This window comes from Culicoides brevitarsis, chromosome 3, assembly GCF_036172545.1.
Source record: "Culicoides brevitarsis isolate CSIRO-B50_1 chromosome 3, AGI_CSIRO_Cbre_v1, whole genome shotgun sequence".
Classification (NCBI taxonomy): Eukaryota; Metazoa; Arthropoda; class Insecta; order Diptera; family Ceratopogonidae; genus Culicoides; species Culicoides brevitarsis.
The window spans coordinates 18,427,936-18,453,788 of record NC_087087.1 but is presented as its reverse complement, the minus strand read 5'-3'; the positions used below and the strand labels follow the sequence as shown (position 1 = coordinate 18,453,788).

Sequence of the window (25,853 nt, the reverse complement as noted above, 5' to 3'; positions counted from 1 at the left end):
TGTTCATCTTAAAAAAAAAATTGAACCCTTAACTTTCATCTTAAAAGAAATATTTTATTTTTAGCTGAATTTAAAGTTATTTGTATGGTTTATTATATATAAATTTATATATTTTTTATTTATTTATCTATTTTAATAATTTTAAAGATTTATATAATTTTTTTGTAGGTGCCACATATTTAATTATTTTTATTAATTATTAAAAAATCATTGAATGCAAATAAAAAATAGGGAAAATATTAACAAAAATTTTTATTTAAATTTAATTTAAAAAAATATCAAACAATTGTCAAAAAGGAATTTTTTTTACAATTAAACTGATTTTATTTATGTTTATCTATTAAAACTATTTTTAATAAAATTATCAATATTTCAACTTAAAAAAAAATTAAAACAACTTAAAAACTTGTACCATCCTATATTCTTCTTCTCTCGGCATATCTAACTGGTTGAATCAATAAACTGCAATATAAATTTAAATTTTAAACAACAAGAGTTAAGTACATTGACACAGACACACACGCACTCGTACCACACGTAATTTATAACTTTTACTTTTTTTTTGATGCAATTTTATTTATTTATAATTTTACGCAGATAATAATGCATTAACATATTTTAGAAAAATAACACACGAAAAATAGATATTCACGTAGGTACTCGAATTTATCTCCAAACTCGTAATAAAACTTAAAAACATCTTCAGCACGTTGCTCTATTCATTCAACTTTTGCGTTTATTTTTTTTTTCGTACAAGCCCGTACTAGACATACACCGCTAAAATACGCGCATTCATAAATAAACATTATATTATTGGAGTTACTAGCAGCTACCACACAGCATTAATGCAGTTTTGGTTTCAGTTTTATTTGAAAAACGACGTTGAACGGTTCAGTTTTGAGGTTGGTCTCTAATTTTTTCGCGTTGATATTTGAAATAATATTTAATAAAAAAAAATAAATAATAGAAAAATATTTTTTTATGTCATTGTTAAAAAAAATCAAGATCAAATGTTAGCAAAAAATAAAATAAAAAATAATAAATAAATGTTAATAATAATAATTTCGCCTCCAGAAATAAAACAATGACCCGCACCGTTAAATATGTGAAGGATTTATGAGATTTTAAACAAAAAGATTATCATTTTTACTCGTTTAGTAAAAAAAAGTGCGAAAAAATAAAGAAAAATTAAATTAAAGTGCTACTATTAACACATGTTCTATAAAAATATTTTTTAAACATCACATAAAATTTCGCAAATTTCTATTTTTTCAAAATCTGAAGCATAAAAAGTCGCCTCTTTATTTGTGTTGTAAGTAATCGTGTGTATTACAGGCATAATTATAACTGAAAAAGAAAAAATATGACAACAAACATGCATGTGTAACAGCATTTGTGAGGTGAATTTGTGTCGATGTAAAAAAAGTAAATATAAAAGATAGTAAAAGTGTAATAATTTTCAAAACGACAACTCTCGTGCATTGGAGTGCAGAAAAAAAATTGTTGAGACAATATAAAATGAAATTCATAAAATATAAAATAAAATTATATACAAGAAGAAAAACTAGTTAGTTATGTGATGTTATATAATTTCGCTACTTTACTTGACTTGTTACCATTTAATTTTATTTTTATTATCATTTAATGTTGCGCACTGAATTTTATTAAAAGACAATTAAGTCAAAGAGGGTGGTAACGTCGTCGTTGTCATTTACGACAAAGGGGAAACCCCTGACGTGACACATTAATTTTTGCAATACTAGTAAAATTATGTAATTTTTGTATGATGACTTTCTTCATTTTATTTGCAGTGATTAGCAGGGACGGAAAAAAATATATGTGATAAAAAAGTGTTTTTGTATGAAATATTAAGCAATATTTAAAAAAAAAGATAAAATTTAAAATTTTTTTGCAAAAAAAAAATATTTTTATGAAAAAAACAGATAAAAAATATTAAAAAACAAAAAAAAATAATAATAATAAAATAAATTAAATTAAATTTAAATAAAATAAATTAAACGAAATAAAATAAATTAAAATAAAATTTGAAAAAATAAAATTAAAATCTTAGAGAATTAAAAAAAAATAATTTAAACAAAATGAAATAAAATTAATTTTTTAAAATAAAACTAACTAACTAATTAATAAATTAAATTAATTTATTTGAAATTTAAAAAAATAAATTACTAAAATTAAAAAAATTTTAAATTAAATTCAAGCAAATTCAAAAATAAATTAATAATTTTTCATAATGTAAAAATATAAATCAAATAAAAATTTAAATTTACAATAAAAAAAAGTAAAATATTATTTAAAAAAACTAATTCGAAAGAAAATAAATTTTAAATATTTTTTTATTCTTCTAAATTGAAATATAAATAAATTAAAATAGTTTAAAAAAAAATATATTTCTTCAAATAAATAAAATACTAGCTAAAAAGTAAAAAAAAAACTCTAAATTTAATTATAAAAAAATATTTTTTTAATTTTATTCAAATATTTTTTTTCATCCCTGTTGATTACCTACTGAGAAATAAAATGACGCGCGACTTTTATTATGAACCACATAATTGGAATTGAATAGAAATTACAATAAATTCACACCCGTTCAGACAATGTGTAACAAAAAATTAAAAAAATTTCTTCTCAATTATGGATGATGATCATCTGCTCAAACATGACCGAGTAACACATTTAAAAAAAATTACTTCATAAATTAAATGGACTTCTTATGTCAAGAAAATGTATAAATATTTACACTTTTAATTTTGTCGCCAATGCAAATAAATAAAAAAAAAACGTGATGATAAGTTTTGTGCAAATATTCGAAGAAAAAAACTTAAAAAATGAAGATTTCGAGTCATATATCATCTTTAAAAAAAACAGAAAAAAGTTAAAAACAGACAAACAATGAACAATTACCTGCATTATCTTAAATTTGTTAACAAGTCAGTTAGCAACAAAATTTATTGTTGTCGAGTTTTACGTCTAGTGAGCATGTTGATTGAGATGTACATACTTTTCTTTCTTGTAAAACTTGATTAAAAAAAAAATTATCATAAAATGGATTAAATTCAATTTTTTATAAAGGAACAAAATAGTAAAAAAAATATTTTTTATGTTTACAAATTTTTTCATGTAAAAATCTGTCAAGGAAATAAATTAAAATTTGTTTTGTCTTCAGCTAAAAATAAAAAAAAAATATTGAACCGTGAGAAAATTTATTTCCAGTTAATTTTTTGGCAATATTTTCGCATTCAAAGGTCTTGTATTAATTATTTACACAATTAATGTGATTAAATAAATTTTTAGACAAAACTTCCGACGATACGACCTTTTCATGCCTTGAGGTAAACATGATGTTTCATTGTTACAATGACGATGTTCAATTAATCATTTGGCAATTTGTAATAATAAAATCTTGTAAATTCTGTGTGATTATTATATTCAAATTATTATTTATTTATTATTATCTTCAATTATTTATTATCTTTTTTTATGTTGCAACGTTTTTTTATGGTTCTTTAATATTTTACACATCATTAGATAAGATAACGATCATCTTTAGACTTTATTAAGTAAGCAATTGACCGATGACTTGATGAGTGGGATATAAAAACACGAAAAATAACAGAAAAATATAAACAACGAGACAATAAAAAAGGGTCAAAATGCACAAACATTCAATAATAGTGCTCATTATATTAATATTTTACATCAAAAATAATGCCGATAGTTTTGCCTTAGCACCACAAGCGGTTGCTGGAGTGGCTGTCTCCATAGGACAAGTGTCGAATTCATTGAAGGTAAGCATTTATTATTTTATTATATTAAATTATTAATCAAATTCAATGAGTTTTTATTTTTTCAAAATCATAACTTAAAGTTCAAATATTATTGTTGAATAAAGTTAGATAAAAAAAATGTAAAAAAATCAAAGAATTTTTTTTTCTGTATTATAAAAAATTAAAATTTTCAATTTTTCAAATTTCCTTAAAAAAATGATTAAATAAATTTTTAAAATGTATTTTTTTACAAAATTCAAATTAAAAAATTGAAAAATTAACAAATTTTAAGTTCAGAAAAAATATATTTTGTGATTTTTTAAAAATTCTATCAGAAATTCAATTCTAAAAATACTGTTTTTTCAAAACTTACAAATTAAAATAAATAAATTTATTGATTTCCAAAAAGTCGGCAACATGATTTTTAAAATTAAAATGACTCTATAAATATTTTTGGTATCTGAAGCCGGAATAACTAAATTACGGAATATTCCAAACAATTTAAAAGTTATTTTCAAAGTTAATTCGAAAAATCAACCACCGATGAGTAATAATTTACGCAAATAAAAGTTCCTCGTTGAAACAAATGCAAATATTTTCCTTTTTAAAAACAGTGATTCAGACCTGTTTAACTTTATATAACAATAAAACTCGCAAAGATCAACGTAAAATGTGTACCGTTGAATATGAATTATGCAAAATACTCCTTTCCTTCGATTTATGCATGCGGAAGATTGCCCTTGTCGCGTCTTGAGAAGTCTACGGTTAACATTTACTTTAGTTTTATTTACTTTTTTAATGAAATAAAATTTTTAAAATAAATTTAAAATTATTTTATTTCATTTAATATTATAAAAATTAATTTAAATTATTATTTAATTAATTTAATTTAATTAATTATTAATTTAATTAACATTATTTTCAATTAAATCTTGAATTTAATTTTATTTATAATTTGTAACAATTTTAGAAAAAGTTTTTAATTTAATTTTTTTAAATTTTTTTCGATTTAAAATCATTAATTTTTTGTTTATTTCGTCTCATTTCATTTTTTTTGTATATTTTTTAATAAAATTTTAAAAAATTAAATAAATTCATATAAAAATAAAATAAAAATATTTATTTAAAATTATTAAATTAATTTATTTAATTAATTATTATTAATTATTAAATAAATTTATTTTTTATTATTATTTTTTTATTTTAAATTAATTTTTTATTAAAAATTTTTAATAAAATATTTAAATCATATTTTGAAACAAAATAATACAAGTTCTCACGAAAACTTAATTTAAATAAATCACAATAAGGTTCGTCGCTTACTTGACTTACTATGAAAAAAACAAAAGACTTAACCCATAAAAACTTTTTGAACTTTACAGCAAACAGCGGCATGGAAAACACTTCAAGGCTTATCGCAACAACGAAACTCGCTGAGTCCCCTCATGCGCATCTTCCCCAAACGCGCGATGGATGTCGTCCAAGAAGTCGTTGGAACACTCCGAGTAAGTTTACTTTTTTTCTCGCACTTGCATCACATTTACTTAGACAAGAATCGCAATACGACCTTGAACTACTTAAATTACTTTCAATTTTCGCCACGAAGAAAAAAAAATAAATAAACAAATGTGACACGTTTTGGCCAGCAACACCACCGCTAATCAACTAAATCAGTAACAAATTTGCATAAAAAATCCACGCAATTAGAACTGCACAATTAGTTGTATTACCATTTAAATTTTTATGAGGGTCGTATGTCCGGTTTTTTGTAAAAAAAAATTAAAATAAAAGCATAAGGAACTCACCTCGTTACCCTCGTTATCATTTTTGAATTTAAAAAGAAAAAAAAATTGTCAACCAGATATTCAGATTCAGTATGCAGCATTGATCGATACATTCATTGAGACCTCTAGCAAGGTTTTCTTTACGCGATACATGGCTGAAAAAAAAAGAAGATGAAACCCATTTTGAATTTAACGAAAAAAAATAATTTATTATTTACATCATAAAAAATTTGTTTCCTTTTGACTTGGACATACGCATGCCACTTACTTATTGAAATGAATAAGAGATCGCATATGAATAAATTTTAAAGAAAAAAAAAATCCGATCATGATTTTTTTTGTTTATATTTTACTTATGTACCTACGGCTTTACCTACGGTGGTAGGTCATCGACATGAAAACAGCTGATTTCTTTATTCGTCAAGCTATGAGTAAAAAAAAATAAAAAAAATGTTAAATAAAAAAATATTTAAAAAAAAATCGAGTGTTGAAGGTTTTTACTTTAAAAAAAAATTTTTGAATTTGTTTTAAAAAAAATATTTTTTTTTAAATTTTAAATAACTTAATTTATTTAAAATAAATTTTTTTTTAATTAAAAAAAATAAATTATTTTTTTATTTTCATTATTAATAAAGTTAATTAATTAATTTTAATTAAAAATGTAATTTATTTTTTTTAATATGTAGTTTTTCATTCAGAAATATAAAAATTAATTTTAAAGATTTTATTGATTTTTTTATTTTATTTTTTTACGTTTTTTAAATATTTTAATTAAATTAAAAACATTTAATTTTAACTTCCATAAATTAGAAGGCAAATACAATATAAAAATTTAATATTTAAAATATCTACAAAAAAAAGGAAACCATTTTTTTTAACTTAGAAATCGATTGTTTTTAGTCATCATAAAAATTAAAATTTTTATCACACTTGTGCAACTATAAAATTAAAAAAAAAACTGTTTACTCTACAAATATTTATCAGTAAAACACTGACGATTGACTTTCGATTTCATCTGTGTGCTACAAAACTGGTCAGTTGTTTCGGTGAGCAAACATGTTGCCGATGTTGTCGGTGTAGCCTTCACCGAGTTTATAGAACTTTTCAATTAATTTTTTTTTTATTTTTGTGTTTTGTTACATACATATTTTTATGAATGTAGGCCTTGATACATCTTTTTCAAGTACAAACAGAACTTTTGTTCGCATGATGATCTCGATGTTGAGTAGGTCGGTAGTTAACTAAGAAGGTAATTTTCATGATCATTATGTTGCAACAGCTGTAGGGAATGTTAAACTTCATGAAGGGTATTTATTATGTTTGGTTGATTGGAACGACGCGAGGAAGTGATAACAAAATTTTAAAGTTTTATTTAATTTATTTACAAGTTTTCTCTAAAAAATTTATTTAAGGTTAATTTTTTATTAAATATTTTTTACAACTTTTTATTAAGTTTTTCATAAATTTAGAAATTTAAAAGAAAATGATTTTTTTTAATAAAATAAGTATTTAAAAAAAATTTAAATTATTTTAATAATGAAAATCTACAAAAATATTTTTTTTATTTAATTTTTTATATATTTAGGTATTTATTTATTTTTTTAAATTTTTTATTTAATTATCTAAAGCTGGATAAATTTGTTACAAAAAATTTCTGCAAAAGCTTTAAAATTTGATTTTTAATACAAATTAATTAATTTTCAATTTTTTTTTCTTTACTTTTTAATTTTTTAACGTAAACTTGCTGATCTTAAATTAATTTTAAAACACTAAAATCAAATATTTATTTAAAAAATATAATTTTTTTAATTTAAAAAAAAAATATCAGTAAATTTTTGTGAAGAAAAAAAAATATTAATTTTTTTTACAAAAATTAAAATTTTTCTTGAAAAATTATTTTACAAAAAATTAAAAATATTTTTTTTTATTTAATTTCTAAAAAGTTTAAGGATCAATTAAAAATGAAATAAATTAAAAAATGTAAAAATATAAATTTTATTAAAAATTGCAAAAAATTGGGAAAGAAATCCGAAATATTTTTAAAAACTGTATCAGCCTCAAAACAATTCCTCGTAAAATTCTTTGAATGAAACTCGATTTCATTGAGGAGATTCCTCATTGATATTTTTTGTTCCACTATGATCAAAAACTAGTTTCACTGTCATGGTAGTAATATAAAAAAAATGGTATTAAATGCAAATTCAACTCATAAATAACGGCACGTCCGAGTAGAGAAAATAAACCGTTAAATTCGTGCTCAATGAAAATGCATGTTTTTTGTTTAACTTAGCATTAATTATGTTAACAAAGCGGTAAAAAAAAACAAAATCGACCTTCACCTTAAAAATCTTTGATATCTTTGTTGGTTTTTAATTAATTTTTTTTTTAAATTTCCTTTTTTATCTCATTCCGCACTAACTAGCAAGAAGGACGCGTGATTTTACCAACTCCTGTGGGGATTGTGCGTGGCAGACATCAAGCAGTGAAATCTGGTCTCGGATATTATTACAGTTTCAAAGGAATCCGTTACGGACAACCACCCATTGGAGCTCGTCGTTTCCGTTCTGCGTTGCCGGAACAACCGTGGCAAGGAGTGCGGAATACCCTGCGTGAGGGAGCGACTTGCCCGCATCGCAATATGTTACTTGACACGTATGGAGGATCCGAGGATTGTCTCTTTTTGAATGTTTTTACGCCGGTTTTGCCCACCGAGAATCGACATCCGAAATTGCCGGTGATGGTTTTTATTCATGGAGGCGCTTTTACGTGAGATTTTTATAATTTTTTAGTTTTTTAGATTTTTCATATTTTTTTTTCGTAGATTTGGTTCGGGAAATACGTTTTTGTATGGACCTGACTACATCGTGCAAGAAGGAGTAATTTTAGTGACATTTAATTATCGTCTCGGACCGATTGGATTTTTGAGTGTGGGCGGTGATGCACCGGGAAATGCTGGATTGAAGGATCAGGTGCTTGCTCTGAAATGGGTTCGTGATAATATTGCTGCGTTTGGAGGAAATCCTAATGATGTGACGATATTTGGACAATCAGCTGGAGCAGCAAGTGTGCATTATTTGATGGTAAGTTTCTTTCGTAAAAAGTATTTTACACTAATTTTGGAAGAAAAAAAATTAAATTAAAAAAAAAATCAAAAAATTCATGAAAAAAGGCAAAATAACGGTAATTTTTAATGATTTTTTAATTTTTTTTTGCCCTTAATTTTTGAACTTTTTGTCCCATTTTAAAAGTCGAAAATCCAATGGGGCAAAATAAAAAAAAAAGTTAAAAATTTCATCAAAATTGACTGTTTTTTGGTCATTTTTTCATATTTTTTCAAGGAATTTCCCAAAATTTCTTAAAAAATTTTCAATTTTTAGAATTTTTGTATTCAAAATCGTATTTTAACATGAATTTTCTTCTATAAAATTTTTTTCAATTCATTTAAAACAAAGTAATGGATTAACAAAGTAAAAATTTTGAAATCTTCTATTTTTTATTTCAATTTAAAAAAAGTAGATTTCAACAATCTTTAAAAAATGATTAAGGCCGTTCTAAATTTTTTCCGATGTTTTTGTCCCAAAACATTTTTTGCAAAATAAAAAAAAAAGTTTTGAAATACTTTTTCATACAAAATGACAAAATCTTAACCAATTTAGGCTCTTAATGAATATTTTAGTAGTTTTTGTGGTATTTACATTGAGATTTGATGATTTAAAATTGATCTCAGAGTATTTCAAGTTAAAAATTTTAACAAAAAAATTTCATAAAAATAACCGTCAAAAATTTTTGAAAAATAATTTTTAGGAAATATTTTTATAGAAGAAAATTCATGTAAAATTTCGATTTTCAACACAAAAAAATTTAAAAATTGAAAATATTTTTAAAAATTTTTGAAAATTCCTTGAAAAAGTAAGGAAAATGACCAAAAAATGGTCAATTTTGATGAAATTTTTAACTTTTTTTTTTATTTTGCCCCATTGGATTTTCGGCTTTTGAAATGGGGCAGGGGACAAAAACATAGAAAAAAATTTGGAGCGGCCTAAATTGTAAAAAAATAAATTAAAAAAAAAAATTTTGCCTAAAAATCCAAAATATAAGCTGCAAAATTCTTTGAAAAAATTTTTAAAATAAATTAAAATATTTTTTTTTCATCTTTTTTTTTCTATTTTTCTAACTTTCAAAATTAATTTTAATAATTTTTATTTTTTTTAGTTATCTCCAATGGCTGCCGGTCTCTTCCATCGTGCAATTTGTCAAAGCGGAACAGCAATTAATACTTGGGCTCGTGCCAGTCACGCACGTGAACGAGCCTTTGCCTTAGGAAAAGTCTTGGGAATGGAAACTAATGACACTTCCAAGCTTTTAGAATACTTAAGAAGTGTTTCTCCAAAAAATCTAATTGACGCTGCTCCACTAACTTTAACTCCAGAAGATGCCAAAAACAACATTGGACTGCCTTTTGTGCCGGTAATTGAAGAATCTTGGGCAGACAGTCAATGGGAAGGAACAATGGATGCTTTAAAAGAAGGACATTTCATCGCCGAAGAACCACTTGAGATAATTAGGAAAAAGAATTACAACAACGTCCCGTTGCTGCTTGGATACAACACACATGAAGCGATGCTCTTCATTCGACGCCTGAAAAAAGATCCAACTTTGATAAAAACGATCGATCAAGATTTCGAAAGATTAATTCCGACTGACTTGAAGTTGCCGAGTGGAAGGAGTTCGGAAACGGTGGTGCAGGTGGCGAAAGATATCCGAGATTTTTACTTGGGATCAAAAGCGGTCTCGAATGACACACTGGAAGAAATGATTTATGTGAGTAAAAATTAATTTTTTAATAAATTTTTTGACTAAAATCAATTTTTTACAGTTACTGACCGACACAATGTTCGCCCACGGTATCGTAGAAACAGCGAGACAACATGCAGCAAATGGACGATCAAATGTTTTCCTTTACAGATTCGAGTTTGATGGTGCTTTAGGGCTCTATAAGCGATTATTGGGAATTGCCAGGCCAGGAACATGTCACGGAGATGAGTGAGTTTCTAATATTATTAATAAATTTTGATTTAAAATTGATTTATTTTATTTTAGACTCGGGTATTTGTTCCACTTTGGACTTTTGAACTTGAGTTTGAATCCACAGTCGCCTGAAATTCAAGTCAAATATCGAATGGTGAAAATGTGGACCAATTTTGCGAAATTCGGGTATGTATCATAAGGCGAATAAATTTAAAAATATTATTTTTTGTCATCTTTGGCCTATAAATTGTTCGAAAAATTCATGAAAAAAAAATACAAATCTTGCAAAAAAAAAGAAATTTCTTGCAAAGAAAAGAAACTTATTTTTTGATCAAAAAAATCACAAGAAATTCAAATTTTCGTGATATTACATAAAAAATTAAATTAACGTGTTTTGAAAAGTTAGAATTATACATCAAAATTCGTGTGAAAAAAAAATTTTTTGATAACGAAACTTAACTCGAATTTTAAGTAAAAAGGCTTTCTTTAAATATTTTGAAAAATTTTATTAAAAATAATATTTTAAACTAAAATAATTTTTTATTTTTAGGTTTAAATCAATTTATTCAAAATTAATTTATTTTTAATTCTTTTTTAAAAAATTTTTCAACTTCAATTTTTTTAATTAAACATTTTTTTTAAATTTTTACAGTAAATTTTTAAATCCTTATGTGACAAAAAATTAAAACACACATTTTAAATTTATTCTCAGTAAAAAAAATATTAATTTTCACCTTTTTTTTAGTAATCCAACGCCTTTTGGCAGCAACGATGACACTATTGACGGAACAATCTGGAAGCCAGTTAACGGATCTGACGTCATGCATGTCCCTTACCTGAATATTGACTCAAAATCCGAGATGAAAATGAATCCAGATGCGGACCGATTGAAATTCTGGGACAATTTGTACATAAAATACAACGGAAATACACTAGCGAACACCGTTTAGAGATAAGACATTTTAAATTTGTACATCTTAGGACAGTAACCAGTGAGGTTTCCTTATTTATTTTTTTCTTTTTTTGTTAAAATATCTGTAAGGCCCCGACGACTGATTTTTACTTTTAGTTGTTTAATTTTTATTTTTTGTTAGTTTTACAAATTTAACGATTAAAACCAAAGTTACCGTAAGATAAAAAAAAAACGAATTTTATTTTGCTGTGTTGTAATAAACGTACATTTGAAGTAGAAAAAGTGTGTCATCGATCGCTAACATTGCATTTTTTAGTGTGCCGAGTCTCAAGTTGACTTTATTCAGAATTTCTCTCTCTGGTGGCGTTAATGTGTCGTTTTGTAACTAAAAAAAAGAAATAGAAAAATTAATTAAAAAATTTAAAAAAGGTCTAAATTTTACTCAAAAATATTAAAAAAAATCGAGTCAGGCAAAAAAAAAGTGTTTAAAAAATTGCCAAATTGGAGCAAAATGATCAATATTGGCGAAATTTTTAGCTTTATTTTACTAAATTTTCCAAATTAATTTTTTTTTTCAAATAAATTTAAAGTTTTTTTTTAAATTTTAATTAAAAAGTCGTTTTTTAGGTATTCTGTTCTTGTTAACATTTTTTTCTTTTTTTTTTTCAACTTTTTTTTAACCAAATTTCATATAAAAAGTGAACAAATTCATTCGATTGGAAAAAAAATTAAAATTTTATTTTATTAAAAAGATAAGAAAAGCGAAAATAATTTTTAGCAAAAAGATAGTTTTTCTATAAGTATTTATGAATTTTTAAAAAAGATAAAAAATAGCAAAAAGATAGTTTTTCTATAAGTATTTATAAATTTTTAAAAAATTAAAAAAAAAATTCTTTGAAAAATGGCTTTTTTATCACTTTTCTTTTTTTTTTTTTTTTGTTACAAAAATGAAGTTTACCTTCATCAAAATTATTTTTTTTTATTTTTTTTACAATTCTTAGTTGATTTTAAATAAAAAAAAATCTTAATTGATTTCAAAAATAGCAATTTCAAAAAAAGATTTATTTGGAAAATTTAGTGAATCTGCTAGAATTTCCTTAAAAACCAAAAATTTTATGAATTTTTTTTTTTAAATTTCCTAAAATAGAGCCTCAGACAATATTTTTTAGTTCAATTAAGAGCGACCTTAAATAAAAATTCAAATTCTTACCTCAATGATGAGTTCTTTGGGTTCACCGCGACTTTCCATCTCATCAACAATCACATCCAATCTTTGTTTTTTGTCCCGCAGTCGCTTATTTTGTGTCTCATCATCTGTTATCCTCGTAATTGCATTAAAAATTGCCTTGTAACAGTTATCCAGCAGCATATTCACAATTTGATGCAGTTTCACGTGAAATAGATAAAAACTCTTCGCGGGACCATTTCCACCTCCTCCTGCCTTCCGTACCGTATGAATGTGCAAGAAATTCTCCTCCATCAATTTATAGATGAGAAGTTTCGCTTCTTTCGCCGGAATCATCGCCTCTTTTTGAATATCCTCCTGCTCGATGTACTTTTTCAACTTGACCACGCGAAAAATCCGCGCCGCCTTGCTGCCAAATTTCTCGGTAATCACGTGTTCAATGCAAGTCCACGTAAGTTCCGTAATTACTTTTTTAATTTGAATGCGATATTGACCGCCGCCAACGTCACTCTCTTTCGAAATGAAGCCAATTGTGTCGCTATTGATCATGGACAAGTATTCCTCAAGGTGCTTCACGAGCGGCACGGACAGCGATTTTTTCTCTATAGCATGTCGCAACTCTGCCAACGAGATGGGGGCGGAAATTGGCTCCCACGCCGTCGTACGAGTGTACATCAAAGCAATCATGTGTTTCAAACAGTCACCGGCATTGACGTCAATTCGACGTTCTAGCGACGAAATCATCAGTTGATCCCGGAATTCTTGGTTGAATTTGTCGTAATTGACGCCCCAATAAACGTCTTTGTCCGGAATTTCGACGGATTTGTCGTTCAAAAGGTCATTGAGGACATTCAAATCGATTGTTGGCACAACGAATAATTTTCCCTCGTCAATTTCGAGTTTTGGCACTGCTTCGTTTTCGCTCACGGGCACCGGAGTTCGTGCGATATACTCTAGAGAAACTAATTCCACGAATTTATCGCGATATTCCACAATCGCCTCCATATTCTGTTCCTCCGAGTTCTTCTTCACCGCTTGCACAATAATTTCGGATGCCGTTGCAAACCCTTCGCGCAACAACTCAAGCACGATATAAGCCGCCACGACATTGCACCGTGTCCGCATGAACTGCAAAAAGCTCGGATATCGCAACATGAGCAAAACGCGCGACGGAATTATCGAATATTCGGCCATTTGATCGTTGATTGTGGATGCGGTGAATTTCACGAAACGAAATTTGATGAGAACCTGCAACGATTTTATGATGTCTTTGCGCTCGAGATTCGTTGATTGACGGATCATGGGAATTGTTTTGGAGACGGAGCCGAAGAGATCGTCAGCTACGGTCCGGACTGTCTCGCCAAATCGCTGTCCGATCAGCACGGAGCACAATTTTCCCATTTGGATCGACATCGCGACGACTTGCACACGCCGATTTGTTTAGTTCCGTTTTCCATGTTTTCGGGTTAGGGTTGCCAGTGGGTTTTTTTTTTAAATAATTTTTTAAAGTTTTTGATAAATTTTTTTTTCTAAATCTTTAAGAAATTTTTTAAATTATTTTCTAAGATTTATTTTAAACTTACAAAACTTTTTTTCATCAATTAATTTTAGTTTTTTTTTAAATTTTAACTTTTTATTTTATTTTATTTTTTTTGAAATTTTTTAAAGTTCAATAAATTATGAGTTATTTATTTATTATTCAATAAACTTTTTTTTATATTTGAGTAAGGCCGCTATGTTTTTTTAGCCTTTTTCCATAGTTTTTCAAGAAATTAAAAAAAAATAATTTTTTAAAATTTTTAATTTTCAAGAATTTTTGTTTTAAAAAACGAAATTTAACATTTAGTAGTTTTCTTCTCTAAATATATTTTCAAAAATTTATTTTTCAAAATTTTTTGGCATTTATTTTTATGAAATAATTTTTTTTAATTTTTAAATTGAAATTTTCTGAGATGAATTTTAAATTATCCTTACTCAATGTATATACCATAAAAAAACTAAAATATTCATTAATGAACAAAAATTGTTTAAATTTTGTGATTTTGTATGAAAAAGTATTTTAAAACTTTTTTTTATTTTACCCCATGTCGAAAAAAAATCTTTTGGGTCAAAACATCGAGAAAATTTTGGAATGGCCTAATTTATTTGATTTTCCAAGAATTTTGTCAAGATTTTTTTTTTTTACTTTTGAAATTTTTTAAATAATAAAAATTATATAAAATCGACAATTTAAAAAAAATCGATAAATATGATTTTTTAAAATTAAAAATCAAAAAGTAGAAAATGTTTCGAATAACCTAACTTCTTTTAAATTAAAAAGAAAGCAAATTGGAAATTAAGTTTAAAAAAAAAAATTATAAAAGAAAAAAAAATTAAAATAATGAACAAAAGTGTTCAATTCAAAAATTTATATTTTTCTCTTTTTAATTTTTTTTAAGTCCCCAAAAAATTAATTTTCCAAATAAAATTTTAAGAATTTTGAGCTCAAAAAAATCGTAACTTAATTTTTTCCTTAAATTCTAAAAATATTAAATAATTAAATTAAATCAACAAACACAAATAAAACATATTTCAAAATTTTTAATAATAATTTTATCAAAAATTCTTAAAACTGTAATTGCAAACCTGGCAACCCTAATGTTTTGCCAAATACTTTTGACAAATGACAAAATCAGCTGTTTTGGTAGAAAAGAAGAAAAGAAAAATTGCAAGTGAAATCGCAAAAGTGGAAAAATCGATTTTCATCGCAATTTTCCCGAATTTCTGTTGATATTTAGCATCACTCGTTACATTACGTGCATCCGTGCCGCCAATTATCGCACTCGTTCACGCCAAAATGTGTTAGACGCCCGCAAACGACCGAGAGAAAAAAGTAGTGAAAATTTTCTTCGTAGCCAACCATGTCCGCCATCAAAGAAAATGGAATATTTTACCTGCAAAAGCTCGTCAAAAATGTCGAAGTGAAGCATTCGACAGCGACTCCCGTGAAAAATGACTACCAAATGCTCTGTTTGGTACTAAAAAATGACACGTTGTTGTTACGGTATGTCGCGGGAGGCGAAACTATCCTGAAAACGATAAAATTTTTCGAGGGACGTCGCATCCAAGACGTTTGCTTCGACGACACCGGAACATGGTTGCTCGTACTTTGCTATGACAATACAATTCATGTCGTGCCTGCCCTTTACACATGTGATAAATCGGCAAAATTCAAGTTGCTCTTTAGTGCGTCGGAAATTTCCTCCTTTACCGTGCCCTTTAGTCCGCCGCACGAATGTCCGAATCCGCAATCGTGCCCCAATCAGTTTGATTTCGGGCAGGAATTGGATTTTGAGCGGTTCAGTACGCGAACGGTGTTGCCGTCGGGCGTTGCGGGAGCCACGAGTGGCAGTAGTGGACGCAAAGTGAACGAAGCAATTGCAGCAAATAGTCTTTATAACCAATTTTATTGCGAAACGGGACCACCGTCGTCAACGGCAGCATCGCAAGGAAGTACGGGAGGCGAAAGTTGCGACGCTGCATCGAACAACAACAACAACAATGACAACTCTTTGTCGATAAATCAGTCGAACAGCAAGGGATCGACCCCCATTGACAGTCAAATCTTGAGTTCCAGCTTGGAAAGCTCCTGTATTTGCCCGTATCCAAAATGTTGTGTGTGGTGGCAGACGAACAACGGTGACCAACGAGCCATTATCGGCTATTCTGAGGGAACCATCTGCATCGTTCGTCTCACAATTAATTGTCCTTTCATCGGAACTTGCTCCGTGGAACGCGGAAATATCGAGCAACTCGTAATTTGTCGCGATAACAACTCCGAAACCGTAACTCTGATGATCAACACTTCCATGACGGAGCAATGGAAGCTCTTGTTGGAACAAAAATCCATCGGATATACATATCCCGACAACTTTGTCACCTCCCCGGGAGCAGGAACGTCCGCACAGGAATCAATGGAGACCGGAAATGATGAAAATCCGCCGGAAAATTGGCAGTTTGTCGTTAATTTGGACAAAAAAGACCCACAAGCGGATACTGGCGACGAGTCATTCGAACAAATTAGTGCCGATGAAGCGAGTTTGGCAGCAATTGATGACCAAAAACCCGATGGAGGTGCCTTGCCCAAGTCAATTTCGGCAGCAAAGGCACGTTTACAGAGTTTACGCGACATTGGGGCGAAGAAAATTGGCACTTTGAAGTTGAAACTCGCCGAAAGTCGGTTAAAATCGCGAGAACGGGAAAAGTCACGCGAACAAGCAGCTTCATTGGCGCTCATGGAGACGCCTAGTACGTGTCCCGAGATACTCACGACGCCATCGGGACCGTATTTCATCGTGCAACACACCCAAGATCGCCATTTACTTAGCGCATTGCACTCGTATTCGGATACTTTGTCCGTTCACAGCATGGATATCTCCTTAATTCCCTTGTTTCTCTACAAAATCCCGCGAAATTGTCGCAATTTGCTCCTCACCCAAAACTTGATCTACACAATTCAGACACTGGTCGAGCCACGTGCCGTCGAACAAGATAAAGAAGTCACGCCGACAAATGAGGCACCAGCAGAGCAATCGGGTCAAGAGAAGAAATCCAGTCTCGCAAGTAGCGCCGACATCGAAAATGTGATATCAACAATTTCTAGTCATGATGAGGACGAAGACGACTCAAATAGCATTAATTTATACAACGGATTCGGCGTGGTGAGTTGCAATATGGCGGTGACGAAGCTTGGGGCCGATTGCGATTTTCACGATCGCGCCCAAGTGGCTCTCTACAAGTTCGAGGACGAGCAAATTATCAACCTGCATCACATGTTGAGGACGGTGAAAGACGATTCGGATGATCAAACGTTGCAAGACTCGTTGAATAGCAGTGCAAAGACGGAAAATCTCATTTCGAACTATTTTAATATGAAGAATGACTTGAAGAAACCGATGTTTTCGACGAATTTCATGTCGAGTGATGCGAATGTTTTGCAGAATAAATTTCCGACAGTTAATTTTGAGCAATGTTTCGTTATTACGGACAAAAATGTCTATTCGCTGGAGTTGACGTGAGTAAAATTTTTTTTTTTAAAATTAAAATAAATTAAATTTTTTGGAAAAAAAAATTTTCAAGTAGAAATTTTAGTAAAAATTTACAAAGATGAGAAATTTTTAACAAAATTCAACACAAAATTTTCAAAAAATTCTAAAAAAAATTATTAAATCCAATGAATTTTTACGGTTTTTTTACATGAAAAGTAATACTTTTATAAAAAAAAATAAATAAAAAATAAAAAAAAGTAATTTTAAAATAGTTAAAATGGTTAAGTTATTTTAATTTTTATTTTATTATATTTATTTTAGTTAAATATTTAAAAATTATTGAAAATTGATATTTTTTTTTTCTTGAAGTATTATAAAAAACAAAAAAAAATTGATGAAATTTTTAACAGTTTTTATATATTTTTACTTTTATTTGGTTTTATTTGGAGAGAATTTATGAGAATTAAATTTTTATCTCATTTTACAATTTGTCCAAAGTTAAATTGTCGACAATCGTTTATTTTAATTCGCATTTCATTTTAAAATTAAAAAAATCGTAAAAAAAATTTCAAATAATTTTTTTTTTAATTTTTTCATTCATAATCCTGAATTTTTAATGAAATTCCTTTTTGATTTTTTTTTTATTTCAACACTTTTGAACCTTATTTTTAAATCTGAAGCGACCTGTAATAATTTTTACATTTTTTTTTTCTAACAGGGAACCTCCTCACATAATTTTCCTGAAGCTAGTGGATCAAGCTGCATGGACCAGTTGCGAAGAATTCTGCAATATTTTCAACTTATCCTTGCCGAATTGCATTGAATTTGCTGGTGACGTGTTACTTCGCAAGAAAAAAGTCACAAAGGCTCTCTTGACATACAATATTGCAAGAGTAAGTTTCGATTTTTATCATTTTTTATAAGAAAAAAATTCACTAAATTTTTTTCTTTTAGATTCCCCCGATAAAGACCGCTCTCAAGCTCGCAATGTTCGGCGAAGTCAATGCTCTCATGCATTTGTGTGCAATGGCAATTAAAAATACCTTTTTGCTCAACAGCAAGTACTTAATTCACCCAAATATGAAATATCTCGTCGATACTGCTCACTTGCGGCATCAAAAGTATGAAGCTCTAGTCAAAAATAAGAACAAAGCGGCATTGAAAGCCGTAAATACAGGAAAACTTTGCAGCGATTTTTCGTATGAAACGGACGAGATAACGTCAGATTTGCAAATGTCGAGTTCGTCGCAATTTCACTTGTCGAATTTGCTGTTTTTGTCGTTGACGGAACGGTGTGTCAAGGATAAAAATTATGTTCCGTTGTGGTAAGAATTTTTAAATTTAAAAACTTATTTTGAAATTTTTGTCTCTTAAAAAGTTGGTAAAACAAAAAAAAAATCATAAAATTATACCTTTTTGACATTTTGATAGTCTTTCAAGAAAATTTATTAAAAACTTTTAAAAATTTAAAATTTTTCTATCAAAATTTTCTAAAAAAAATTTTAAAATAAGTAAAAAATATTTTTTTTAAGAATTATTCTGAACTTAATTTTTAAAAAAATTAAAATTAGCAAAACAAATTTAATTACAATTTTAAAAAACTCATAGAAACTTCCGGATTTTTTTTTTAATTTTATTTTTTTTTATTTTGAATTTCGAACAATCTTTTTAAAGGAAATATTTAATATTATTTTTAATATTTTCAAAATGTTTTTTGATTTTTTTTTAATTTTTCCTATTTTTTATTATTTTTATTTTAATATAAAATATTTCAAATTTTACTTTTTAAATATTAAAAATATCAAAAAAAAATTGACGTTAAAAAAATGGTCAAAAAATTTATTTAAAAAAAATGGCCCGAGAAAAATTAATTCAGAAAAAAATTTGTGAGACAAAAAGTTTAAAAAAATAATTTTTAAGAATTTTTAATTTTTTTACATCAAAATCTCACCAAAAAAATCATTTCAGGAACTTTATTGCGACAAATTCAAAATTTCATACGAGCCTTGCGTGTGTCGTTCTCTCTCAAAGTGGACTTTACTCAACCGCAATTTTGTTGGCAATGATGCGAGGAGCGTGTTTGGACGTTTTTTCGTGTTTGGTTAGCGCTGCAGATCAAGTTCTAGGTAAGAAAAATTTTAAATCTCAAAAAAAGTCGAAAAATCATCTTTTTTTAATTAAAATTATCTCAATTTAGATGTTGGACAAGAATGGAATTTCTACATGTACAACTTGAGCGAAGAAATGTTCATGGAAAGCATCATTTATTTGCAAGACTACGCCATGGAATATTTCGAAGCGATCCGCAAAAACATCACAAAACTAGATTTGAAGAATTTAGAAAGACTGGAGAAGCAATTGAACCCTTTTCAGGTCGCAAAAACATCACAAAACTAGATTTGAAGAATTTAGAAAGACTGGAGAAGCAATTGAACCCTTTTCAGGTCGTTTATAAACCGGTCATGGCTAAAATGTTGGCTTGCAAGAATGAACAAGAGCATGAAAAGGTGAGATTTTATTTAAAAAAAATTTCAAGAATTAATTTTTAATTATTTTTTAGCGATTTATGGAATTTTGCAAATATTTTATCGAGACTTACGTCATAATTTTGATTCAAACGCAAGCTTTAAAGCTCTACAGCGACAATTTCTTGTCCGCTCTCAACCTGTTCCGGCCACTTTATCGTGCCGTCGATGAACAACGTGTACTTACTTTGCAAAATTCGTCGCCTTTGTCGACTGGATTCTCGCATGCAGCTTACGTGCTCAACGGTTCGGTGTACATTTGGGGCAGTAACGGTGTCAGTTGTGCCCTCAGTCGTAATTTAATCACGAACGACAACAATGGCGAAAACACTTCTTGCATGCCAACGTGCTTGGATTTCTTCCGCGACTTGGAAATTGACGTCGTGACAGCAAATTGTGGCAAAAGTCATACACTTTTCATGACAAATAACGGATTGTACGCCATGGGAGCGAACAATTTGGGCCAACTCGGTATCGGCAAGACTTTAATTCAAGCTTTGCAGCCAATGTTGGTGCGAACTTTCGAGGAAGGACAGGTGATTAGTCAAGTTTATGCCGGGCAATATCACAACGCGGCAGTTGTCGATGATCTGCTTTATATGTGGGGATGGGGCGTTTATGGACAACTTGGTAATGGCAATGTCGAAAATGAGTATACGCCAAAAGTTGTGGAATTTTTCCGTGGAAAGAAAATCTTGCAAGTCGCTTTGGGACACGCTCATACGCTCGTTTTGTGTCGCGATGACAAAAAATCCACAGAAAATTCACTTTATGTGTTTGGGTCGAACCATTATGGGCAGTTGGGAATATCGCAGGATAATGATACGGTGAGCAGCTCTTCGTCAAAGTCGCTCATGAAGAGTTTGGTGCCTGTTCGATTGGATGTTGGAGAGGAAGTGAAGATTATTCATACGAAATATTTCAGTAATGTAAGTAAAATTTGTTTTTTTTAAAACTTAGCAAAAAAATGTTTCACACTGTTTTTCTATATTTCTTTGAAATCTAAAGTCGGACTAATTAAAAATGATAATTAATTTTTAAAAATTAGTTTTGGATTAAAAGTTTAAACTTTTCTTCCTTTTTTGAATTTTTCTATATTTTTAGAATATTTTTATTTAAAAATTAGGCCGCTCCAAATGAAACTGAATAGTTTTGTCCGGTGCCCCATTTTAAAATCCAAAAGTGAGTGGGGCAAAAAAAAAATAAAAAAGTTAAAAATTTTATCAAAAAATACCTTTCTTTGTGCTATTTTCATTTAATTTTAAGACAATTTCAAAAAATTTTTAATTTTTTTTTTAATTTTCAAATTTTGTGTATTAAAAATTGTACTTTAGAATTGATTTTCTTCTTAAAAAATATTTTTCATAAAAATTACTGAAATTATTTTTCAAAATAATTTTTACAGTTATTTTTTATGATATTTATTTTTTCCAATTTTAACTAAAGTTTTCTTAAATCAATTTTAAATATACAAATACAAATAAAAAACAACTCAAAATAACAAAAATATTACTAAATGATCAAAAATTGTTTTAATTTTATTTTGACATTTTTTATGAAAAAAAGTATTTCAAATTTTTTTTTGTTTGGCACCTTCTTCCGCCCATTTTTTTCAAAATTTTTGGACAAAACTATTAAGTTTCATTTGGAGCGGCCTTATTCCCAAAAAAAATTATTTAAATATATTTTTTTATTTTAAGAATAAATTTTCCCCAAAACATGGATCTTAAACTATTTTAATTGAATTTATTTTGAAATTTAAACTATTAAAAAACTTAAATTAAAAAAATGAAACTTAAACGATTAAAAATTAAAAAAAAAACTTGAAAATATATGAAAACTGTTAAAAAAAAAATATATTTTTCTTTTCCCATCCTCAAATTGTTGAGACAAAAAAATTAAAATAAATTTAAAGCGGAAAGTAAAAAAAAAAGTAAAATATTCTTCAAAAAAAAAAAATTATTATTTTTTCATATATTTTTCAGAATTTAAAAAAAAATTGATCAATTTTTGATCTTTAGACAATAATTGCAAATAATTCTGTTTTTTATATAGATTTTTATCAAAAAAAAAAAAATATATTTTTCAGATTTTTTGACTGTTTTTTTTTAATTTAAAATATTTTTTTTTTGAACTTAGAATTAAACTTAATTTTTTTTTAAATTTTTGAAATTTAAAAAATTATTTATTTTTCAATTATCATTATTCATTTAGGTTCAAAAAATGTAAAAAAAAATAAAATTGCCCTGTATTATCACTAATTAAATTAAAATCTTTTCTTTACAGTTGGTCGTTTCAACAACAAATCAACTTTACACATGGGGCGCATCACCACAAGCCATCCGCCTCTCAACGCAAGCGAAAAAACGTGCTCGAGCCAATTTACGAAACGAAGAAAATTCTCGCACCGATCGTGTCACTGTCGTCAATGAGCCAATGGAGTCAAAGGAAGCCGTCACAACTGTCGTTGTCGAAGACGATCCCGATGACGACGAAGACGACGACGTATTTGTGGAAAAGGCAAACGAAGAAAGTCAAGAAAAAGAAATAAAAGACACTGACGCTCAATCGCCAACAATTCCCGAAATAAAAGTCGATTTGGCACCACCGTCACAAGAAATCGTCGAGCCAATTTCCAAAACCGAACAAATTATTGAACCAAAAGACGCTTTAATTGACGAATGCACGGATCACCTACGACCCAGTCTCATTTTGTGCGAAGAACCAATCATGAGTGACATTTTGCACATTGCCACGGGATTGTATCATTACACTGCCGTAACGGCGGACGGTTCGCTCTACACTTGGGGCAAAAATTTAGAACGCCAACTTGGCCGGGAGGGGTCCCGCAACGAGATTTTGTACCCGACAAAATTGGAAAATGTCTCAAATGTGCGGGATGTCGCATGTGGCGCCGATTTTACGATCATTCTCTTGCATGACGGCACAATTAAGGCATGCGGACAGAACAATAACGGGCAATGTGGCTTGGAAATTGCGCCACTTGACAAAAGTGGAATTGCGGGAAAACTCGTGCGATTGCGATTGTCCAAAAGATTGGTGCGGATCCCCGATGGAAGTCAATGCATCGAAGTGCCAACTGTGGTGAAATTCCCCACGGACGAAGCATTTTCCGCTAATCACACCGTTTATACGCTAAAATCGCTGCCAAAATATCAGCCGAATTGCGTGATCAAAAGTTCCCTTGCCGCGTTGCCGCTTTTCTCGCAAGTTTCCGGACACACCACGATCGACTCGAATCTGAATGAGTTTTGCAAGGACGAAATTCCGGATCTCATTCGAAATCTGGAGAACCAAAACTTGGTAGATGCAAATCAAAATGAGGCAAAAATGGATTGCGAGACGCCGATTAATTGCACGAACAACGTCTTGATCAACGGAAGCATCTCAGGACAATCAACGGTTTCAACGCCAGCGAATTTGAACAAATTTTCGATGGAAAATATTTTTACAAACGACTTTATACACTACTGCTTGTACATTTTTCACGGATTGTATGACCACGCGGTCATCAGTGACTTTTCGGCACGCCAGCTGGCCTTCAAGGAGTACAAGTTGCGCGTGCTGATGCTTAATTTTAGTTATATCGATGCTTTTAAACTCTGCATTGCCGACTGCATGGATGCCCAAAAGTGCATCCGACTCTTTGAATATTTCACCAAAGATCCCGTCATCTTGCCGCTGCACGAGGAGGACCTCAAGTACTTTATCTACGAGATTTTCCGGCATTTTATACGGCACCAGATGAACCTGGCCCTGCTCGAGGACTTTTTGCTGCAGGACCTCAACTACTACTTGATACAGCTTAGCTACGTTTTGTACTTTAATAATAGCAACAGTACCGCCTTGGAAAAGAACGTTTTTCTAAAGTTTAAGAATTTATTCACGAATTTTGATAATGTTACGCTAGAGAATACCGACGTAATTTTCAAAATGATTTCGACAAAATTCAATGTCGTCGTATGCCAAAGACTTATTGAGGCAGCCGAGAACTTTCAGACATAAGCACAAAAAACTTAAATAAAAAAATACTTATTTAAAAATATAAAAAAACTAAATCAGGGAAGACAACTTTTTTGATATCTTATATCAGGAAAAATCGGAAAGATAATCAATTAGAAGGCAAAACTACTAGAAATGGATTTTACGCTTCTGTAACAGTTAATTGATATATTTTGAACAAATATTTTACAAAAAAAAATTGTAAATAAAAATAATCGAACAAAAAAAATATTATAATTTGATGTCAATCCTCACACGTAACGCTAAATATTATAGCAAAAAATAAAAATAACCAAGTGATATTTAAAATGAATTTTGATTTTTTTTTCTTGTCCTTTGTCCCATTTTTGAGAATTCTTACAATACTCTAATAGAGCTAAATAAATAAAAAGTTCACATTTCATTTTTTTTCTTAAATTTTCCAATATCTGCCATAGAACTCTTTGAACTTTGTAGGAGCTGATCAACACCCTACCTTAAATTTTTAAGAAATTTCCTGAAAATCATCTTAAATTTTAAAATAAATTATTTGTTTCATGCAAAATTTTCCTTTGAAAAATTATTTTTTTCAAAAACTGATTTTTATTTTAATTAAGTGTCATATTTTAATTATTTATCTTTTCTTTGATTCGATTAATAAATCAACTTAATTAATAGGTCGCTTCAAAAAAATTAAAAAATAATTTCTCCATTTCGAAAATCCAACGAGGCAAAATAAAAAAAAAATTCATCAAAAATCACCTTACTAATTAATTTTCATAATTTTTCAAGAAAAAAAAAATATTTTATAGTAAATTTTGTATTGAAAATTTGAAAATCGTTTTTTGACATGAAATTTTCTTTCCTAAAAATAATTTTTATAAAATTCCTGAACTTATTTCGCAAAATTTTTTGATAATTATTTTTTATGAAATTATTAAGTACCTTTTTTTGTTTCTCAAAAAAATCAGGAGGAAAACAATTAGTAAAAAATTTTTTTTTTTTTTTAATAATTTTCGGTAATTTTTTTTAAATCATACAGAGAAAATTTTTTAAGCCACGTGACCAAAATCTTATATTTTAAAATTTAAGCTTAGGCCGCTCCAAAATTTTTTTTTTTTCGATGTTTTTGCCCCAAAAGTTTTTTTTCAAAATGGGCGGGCAAAATAAAAAAAAAGTTTTGAAATCCTTTTACATACAAAATGACAAAGTTTTAACAATCAATGAATATTTAAATTGGTTTTTATGGTATCTACATTGAGATTTTATAATTTAAAATATATTTCATAGTATTTCAAGATAAAAATTTAAACAAAAAATTTTCGTAAAAAAAACTGTCAAAAGTTTTTGAAAAATAATTTTTTTTTAAATATTTTTAGAGATTACAATTGATGTAAAATTTTGTTTTACAACACAAAAAATAAAAAAAAAATACGGAAAGAGATCAAAAATTTATCAATTTTGATGAAATTTTTAACTTTTTTTTGCATCATTGGATTTTCGGCTTTTGATTCGAATTTTTTTTTGAATTAAAAAAAAAATAATTCGACAAAAGAGGTTCTCGGATGATACGTAATAAATTACAAATAAATTAAAATTGGAA

The 25,853-nt window shown here is 28.3% G+C and overlaps 3 protein-coding genes across 3 annotated transcripts; 2 read left to right on the top strand and 1 right to left on the bottom strand.

Annotated features, from left to right (window-relative positions):
* The first annotated feature begins 3,794 nt into the window (after positions 1-3,794).
* Positions 3,795-11,730, top strand: LOC134834034 (esterase B1). The gene is made up of 8 exons (XM_063848549.1): positions 3,795-3,806; positions 5,168-5,290; positions 7,992-8,335; positions 8,391-8,649; positions 9,782-10,390; positions 10,446-10,612; positions 10,670-10,783; positions 11,343-11,730. Exons 2-8 carry the CDS (start codon positions 5,231-5,233, stop codon positions 11,545-11,547), a joined length of 1,758 nt encoding a protein of 585 aa, XP_063704619.1. The 5' UTR covers positions 3,795-3,806; positions 5,168-5,230; the 3' UTR covers positions 11,548-11,730.
* Positions 11,727-14,131, bottom strand: LOC134834035 (DNA-directed RNA polymerase III subunit RPC3). Its single transcript, XM_063848550.1, has 2 exons — positions 12,721-14,131; positions 11,727-11,895 (listed from the first exon to the last, which is right to left on the bottom strand). Exons 1-2 carry the CDS (start codon positions 14,107-14,109, stop codon positions 11,749-11,751), a joined length of 1,536 nt encoding a protein of 511 aa, XP_063704620.1. The 5' UTR covers positions 14,110-14,131; the 3' UTR covers positions 11,727-11,748.
* A 1,260-nt stretch (positions 14,132-15,391) lies between these two features.
* On the top strand, positions 15,392-24,558 carry LOC134833990 (uncharacterized). The gene is made up of 8 exons (XM_063848500.1): positions 15,392-17,749; positions 18,442-18,616; positions 18,678-19,048; positions 19,692-19,849; positions 19,921-20,096; positions 20,168-20,230; positions 20,284-21,177; positions 22,535-24,558. Exons 1-8 carry the CDS (start codon positions 15,597-15,599, stop codon positions 24,272-24,274), a joined length of 5,730 nt encoding a protein of 1,909 aa, XP_063704570.1. The 5' UTR covers positions 15,392-15,596; the 3' UTR covers positions 24,275-24,558.
* Positions 24,559-25,853: the final 1,295 nt, after the last annotated feature.

What these genes read in the sequence shown, in the direction of transcription:
- LOC134834034 (XM_063848549.1), top strand. Translation starts at nt 5,231, where the DNA reads ATGCGCATCTTCCCCAAACGCGCGATGGATGTCGTCCAAGAAGTCGTT. An exon ending in CACTGGAAGAAATGATTTAT is followed by an intron (nt 10,391 to 10,445) that starts GTGAGTAAAAAT and finishes AATTTTTTACAG; the next exon opens with TTACTGACCGACACAATGTT. An exon ending in ACCAATTTTGCGAAATTCGG is followed by an intron (nt 10,784 to 11,342) that starts GTATGTATCATA and finishes CCTTTTTTTTAG; the next exon opens with TAATCCAACGCCTTTTGGCA.
- LOC134834035 (XM_063848550.1), bottom strand. Translation starts at nt 14,109, where the DNA reads ATGTCGATCCAAATGGGAAAATTGTGCTCCGTGCTGATCGGACAGCGA. An exon ending in CCAAAGAACTCATCATTGAG is followed by an intron (nt 11,896 to 12,720) that starts GTAAGAATTTGA and finishes TCTTTTTTTTAG; the next exon opens with TTACAAAACGACACATTAAC.
- LOC134833990 (XM_063848500.1), top strand. Translation starts at nt 15,597, where the DNA reads ATGTCCGCCATCAAAGAAAATGGAATATTTTACCTGCAAAAGCTCGTC. An exon ending in AAAAATTATGTTCCGTTGTG is followed by an intron (nt 19,049 to 19,691) that starts GTAAGAATTTTT and finishes AAATCATTTCAG; the next exon opens with GAACTTTATTGCGACAAATT. An exon ending in ATGAACAAGAGCATGAAAAG is followed by an intron (nt 20,231 to 20,283) that starts GTGAGATTTTAT and finishes ATTATTTTTTAG; the next exon opens with CGATTTATGGAATTTTGCAA.